General features: G+C 48.8%; 1 protein-coding gene across 12 annotated transcripts in view; it reads right to left on the reverse strand.

Moving 5' to 3' along the window:
- Positions 1 to 4,734, reverse strand: part of ATRNL1 (attractin like 1) — a 1,081,427-nt gene extending 1,076,693 nt beyond the window's left edge. For 4 of the 12 annotated variants that reach the window (XM_073354264.1, XM_073354266.1, XM_073354265.1 and 1 more), the window contains exons 1-2: positions 4,273 to 4,455; positions 3,382 to 3,796 (exon numbers count right to left, since the gene is read on the reverse strand). In XM_073354264.1, coding sequence (XP_073210365.1) covers positions 3,382 to 3,662 — 281 coding nt within the window. In that variant the 5' untranslated portion in view covers positions 3,663 to 3,796; positions 4,273 to 4,455. Of the gene's footprint in view, positions 1 to 3,381; positions 3,797 to 4,158; positions 4,457 to 4,595 lie in introns of those variants that run through there. The other 8 variants (XM_073354272.1, XM_073354271.1, XM_073354273.1 and 5 more) reach the window with 6 other exon arrangements.
- Between the last annotated feature and the right edge of the window lie 1,266 nt (positions 4,735 to 6,000).

Raw genomic sequence — 6,000 nt, forward strand, 5'->3', positions numbered from 1 at the left:
TTTGTGCTACCAAATAATGGCAGACTTTATTCAGCTTAGAGTAACGGCCAGATTGGGTAAGTCTTTATAGTGCTACATTACTACCACATAGGTTTTAACAGAGTACATTTTTCTTCTCAAAGTAAAGCTATATGGTGCCCAATCTCGATAACTTTTCCAGAACAGTACATCTTTAAAAGCAGTTCTCCCAAATAAGCAAAAAGCTTGTTCTGTAACAAAATCATAATGTTGGCATCAGACACACTTTTAATTATGCAAAAAGAAAAGGAGTACTTGTGGCACCTTAGAGATTAACCAATTTATTTGAGCATAAGCTTTCGTGAGCTACAGCTCACTTCATCGGATGTATTCAGTGGAAAATACAGTGTGGAGATTTATATACATAGAGAACATGAAACAATGGGTGTTACCATACAGACTGTAACGAAAGTGATCACTTAAGATGAGCTATTACCAGCAGGAGAGCGGGGGGGGGACACGGAGGGGAACGACCTTTTGTAGTGATAATCAAGGTGGGCCATTTTTCCAGCAGTTGACAAGAACATCTGAGGAACAGTGGGGTTGGTGGGGGGCTGTTAGTCAGCATCCTTCCCAGGGCAGTTGCTCCAGCGGCGGCAGCACCATCATCAGACTGAGCTGGTGCCGGAGCCACGCGCGGCAGGCAGATTCCTCCCGCGAGGAGCTCGCACTACGGGCCTGGCGGCGCGAGCGGCGGCTCCGGGCAGACCAAGGGAGGAGGAAGGGGGTGGGTAGGCATCGCACTGGCCAGGCGGTGCCGAGCGGCAATTACAATGAGCCCTGGAAAATGGCTGCTGGGAACCTGTCAGCTGGGACAGCGGCTGGCTGCTCCCCCCGTAGGGGGAATGGGGGGCAGATAACCGCTAAGTTAATTGCTTGAATAGAGACTGGGAGTGGATGGGTCATTATACAAAGTAAAATTATTTCCCCATGTTTATTCCGCCCCCCGCCCCCGTTCCTCAGACGTTCTTGTCAACTGCTGGAAATGGCCCACCTTGATTATCACTACAAAAAGGTCCCTGTCCCCCCTGCCCTCCTGCTGGTAATAGCTCATCTTAAGTGATCACTTTCGTTACAGTCTGTATGGTAACACCCATTGTTTCATGTTCTCTATGTATATAAATCTCCCCACTGTATTTTCCACTGCATGCATCTGATGAAGTGAGCTGTAGCTCACGAAAGTTTATGCTCAAATAAATTGGTTAGTCTCTAAGGTGCCACAAGGACTCCTTTTCTTTTTGCGAATACAGATTAACACGGTTGCTACTCTGAAACTTTTAATTATATGCACCCAAGAATAGAGTGGCTAATGACAAATGCATTCTGATTTTACCAAAACCCCTAAGAACCCAAGTCTTAAACATTGTGCATTTAGCTAAGGAAATGTTGACCTTTTAATATGCAACTAGACCTTCCTCTAGGTGGGGATGGATTCTTAGCATTCTACTGGAATTGAGCAGAGTGCCATGAGGCAAAATGTAACCGTCATGCTTCTTCCCATTAAGTTCACCTGACAACTGCAACTGATGTAAACAAACAACAAATGCTTTAATACTAAATAATCAAGAAAATCCCTCTAAGGGCTAATGCCTAAAGAGATTCTAGTGTCATCAGCTTTAGTAACCCATCAGAGAATATATTCATTAATTACAAGCTTTGGAATTTAATCAAAAGATTAAAGTTTGACCTAGCCCTTGTACTATTAGAATATGCTGTGACTGGCATCAAGCTCAGGATATAGATAATCCCTTTGAAGCAAGGCATTCCTGGCTCTAAAAGCATGTCTACTGCTGATCATCGTACCTAAAGAAGATCCACAGAGGCTTCCCCTCCTGTCATTCACAATCATCCTGACAATTAGCACATGGTTCCAGGGTTATTGGCCAGTTACAAAACCCCAAATCCTTCACACATGCTTAGCATATCAATTTTAAGTGTAGTCAGCATGCAGATGAAACAGCTTAATATCTCCACCTTTCATATTTGTCCTCCCTTTTCCCAATCAGTCAACAAATCACTAATGGAACAAACACAAGAACATCAAGTTCTCGGGCAAATTCTGCTCTTCCCAGAACAGGTACATTACTTTAGTTCACTTAAGGAACAGTTGCAAGACACGTTGGCTAGAGTGACTTGTTTGCCTGAAAAGTATGCTCCTTTCGCTCACCTGCACCCAGAATCAAATATTTTTTTAACATTCATAATTATTAAAGATAATATGGAAGCCATCTTGTTTAGCTTTCATTTGCCAAAAGAGAAAAACTTTTCCCAAATCTAAATAGGTTTTAAATAATTTAGTTGACAGTATTCTCTCTTTAATTCCCCTGGAAAATAATTTGTGATGTTGCCTCTGACAGATATCAAGCACATTGTTATTGTTAACTAGATATCATATGGTATTTTTCAGCTGTAGATCTCAAAGTGCTTCATAAGAAAGGGTGAGTATAATGTAGCCATATCTGATATGAAAAGAAAACAGAGAGGTTAAGTGATTTGTCTAAGGTCATGCCACAGATTAGTGGCAAACTGGCAGCAGAACATGGGTCACCTCACTCCCAGTCTAGTATCTTGTCCACTGAGCTTATGCTAACTTCCTTTTAAGCCAGCTTGTGGAATGAGCAGAGTGACAGCATTAGACACTCAGTCTTCCATTGTATCCACAGAATAGATAAATCACAAAACATATCAGTGTATCCTTCCCCACACCGTCCAGTCAGCATGTATTAATCCACTTTCAGGAGAGAAAACATAGTTCAGTCTCTTTGACTCATTCAGCCCTGGCAGGGGGATTTCATAAATTAAGCATCACCACCTCAACACCACCTCCTCTTCCCAAAGGGCCATAATTAACCCATGTCATATTGTTCAATAATGAACAGAAAGCATGTGTATATGATGCTAGGTGTGTGTTAATTAATGCCTGTCTTGTTAGACCACTTGAAAGAAGGTTGGTGGGAGGAGGAGTGGAATGAGAGAAAGATTTTAGTCCCCTGAAGGAAAATCATTCAAATGTATTAACATTTTTGCCTTCAGTAGGGAAGCCCCTGGAGACACATGTCATTTTCATAAGGGTCCCAGAGAGGACAGCAGTATTAGACAGACTCTCTTTCCTTAACCTGTGTGTCATTTTAACATTAGCCTTAATAAAAATTTTAAATCTGTATTCATTAGTTCAACATCTGATCCATATTTGCGGGAGAGAGGGGGTGGACTTATGTGGTGGTCCTATTCCATCTCCAACTTCTGTAACCTTCTTCAGTCACACACCCACAAAATCATGCCAGGCTCAGCGAAACACAGCAGGCACCTGTGCAGGAAGGGGTGCGGGGGAGGGAAATGATCACACATTAAGCAGAGACTTACCTGAACCGGCCCTGGCAATGCTGGCACTGGTCTCCTACCCAGCCCTGGTCACAGAGGCAGGTGGAGTTGACGCACCGCCCGGAGAAGCAGGAGGTCCTCTCGCAGGGCTTGGACTGGGACACCTGGGCACAGAGCACCAGGTACAGGACGCCGTAGACGAGCAGCCAGCTGTTCATATCCAGCAGCGAGGCGGAGACGCAGGAGGACGAGGAACCAGGTCTCCAGACTCCGTGGGGCGCAGGGGAGCCTGCCACCCTCCGCCAGCCGCGCCCCAGGTCCATCTTCGCCGCCGGACGGGCGGCCCGGTACTGACCCCTCGTCCAGCGCCGCCTGCCGGGAAAGCAGCCACCCGACCCGCGCCGGACGGCGGCACGGAGGGAGGCTGCGGGCGGCCCGCAGCCGCTGGGAGACCGTCCTGGAGAGAATTAATCCTGTCAGGAGGAGCCAACCCCGCCAGCGCCGCCGCCGCCCGTGAGGTAGAGCCCGGCCCTCGCAGCCCCGCTCCCTTCCTCCACCCGGGGGGGGGGGCGTGGGGGGCGGCCGGCTCGTGACCGCGCGGTTCCGCCTCACTAGCTCCCCCCTCGCCGCTGATAACGGGACACCCCCCTGGGCAGCAGCAGCGGGGAGGCAGCGGCCGCCTCCTCTCCCCTCAGCTGGGGACTGAGCGCTCCCGAGCCCTCCGCCGCATCCCCGGCCCGGCGGCCCGGGAGCGGGGGGATCCAGCCGCAAGCGGAGGGGCGGGGAGCGGTTATCTGCCCCCCCCACACACACACACACCCCGTTCCCCCTACACGGGGGGAGTAGCCGGCCGCTGTCCCGGCTGACAGTTTCCCAGCAGCCATTTTCCAGGGCTCATTGTACTCGGCGCCGCCTGGCCGGTGCGATGCCTACCCGCCCCCTTCCTCCTCCTCCTCCCTTGGTCCGCCCGGAGCCGCCGCTCGCGCCGCCAGGCCCGTAGCGCGAGCTCCCCGCGGGAGGAATCTGCCCGCCGCGCGCGCGGCTCCGGCTCCGGCCCCGGCCCCGGCCCCGGCTGATGATGGTGCCGCCGCCGCTGGAGCAACTGCCCTGGGAAGGTTGCGGACGAACAGCCCCGCCCTCCCCACACACACACACACAGCTGGAGCGTGGGGGTTATTTCACAGTAGCCCTCGGCCAGCTCCCTTGTCCCAAACACCTCTGCCCGCCCGCCCTGCCTCCCCATTAAATAAATAAACCTGTGCGGGCGGCTGCCGGTCAAGAGAAACCCCTCCCCTCCATGCTAAAGAAAGGGCTGAGATTGCAACGCTTTCTCCCAGCCACCCTGCTGCTGCAGCTGCTTCACATACGAGACAATCCAACTACCCCACCAGGAGAGCTGAGTATGTGCAGCCGCCGAGCCCCTTAAAGGCACAGCGCGTCGGCTGGGTTTGCACGGGGGCGGGACCACGCACGGGTTTGTCGTCTCGTTAAACAAGAAGTGAAGCGGGTCTTGCACACCTTCAGATGAGCACGGGGAGGAGGCTTTCACAAATATTTCCAACCGCTATGACACGCTGAAGGGAAAAACCACACCCTGTTTTCTTGTTTCGGAGTGCCCTGCCTTATTCAGGGGCTACTCTTCCTCTTTTATCGCTGGATAGGAAGGGGGAAAGCCATTCTTGTTTCTAACACCAGGGATTTAAAAAAAAAAAAAAAAAAGGCGGTAACACGAAAGTAAGAGCAAAGTACAGTGACTTTCTCAGTATCAGTGTAATTTTACTGCATTCTTATTTTCCCACATTTTCTAGAATGCGTTCAAAACAAACACCCACCAACTGCAGAACTACCGTAATTTACCATGTTCCAGTCACCATCTCACCCGCACTCCGTCTACTATCCATCTCTCCAATAGTCCAAACTTATGAGCAGCTACAAACCGTAGCTTTTTATTGATTTTATTTAAAGCAACCCACCTTCTTTCCAGTCCTGCCCTGTATAATGTCCTACTCAAAGTTACACCATCTTGAAGCCTGGCTGAAGTGACTGGCTCACTACAAAAGCAATTTTCCCTCTCTTGGTATTGACACCTCCTCATTAATTATTGGGTGTGGACCACATACACCCTGACTAAATTGTCCTTCAACATTGGTTCGCCACTCATAAGGTAACTCCCTTCTTTTCATGTGCCAATATATTTTTATGCCTGTATCTGTAATTTTCACTCCATGCATCTGAAGAAGTGGTTTTTTACCCACAAAAGCTTGTGCCCAAATAAATGTTAGTCTTTAAGGTGCCACCAGACTCCTTGTTGCTTTTGTGGATACAGACTAAGACAGCTACCCCTCTGATCCTGAAGCCTAGGAAAGGCCATATTAATCACTGAAGCAATGTCTGATTTAGAGTCTGATATTTCTCCACCTTACTGGAGAATTGTAGGACTGGAAGGGACCTCAAGAGGTCTTTTAGACAAATCCCCTGCACTCAAGGCAATATAAGCATGTAAACAATGTCTGATGTAACAAAAATTGTGTGAAAGGAAAACCAGTTCTCTTATTTTTAGTGTTTTGAAAGAGATGAACCTGAGTGACAAAGTTAATTTCTCAAATTAGATCCAAATCTGAACTTTCCAAAAATTCAGTGACATTCATATTTGGTTTTATG

The sequence above is a fragment of the Lepidochelys kempii genome, chromosome 7 (assembly GCF_965140265.1).
Source record: "Lepidochelys kempii isolate rLepKem1 chromosome 7, rLepKem1.hap2, whole genome shotgun sequence".
In the NCBI taxonomy this organism is placed as follows: domain Eukaryota; kingdom Metazoa; phylum Chordata; order Testudines; family Cheloniidae; genus Lepidochelys; species Lepidochelys kempii.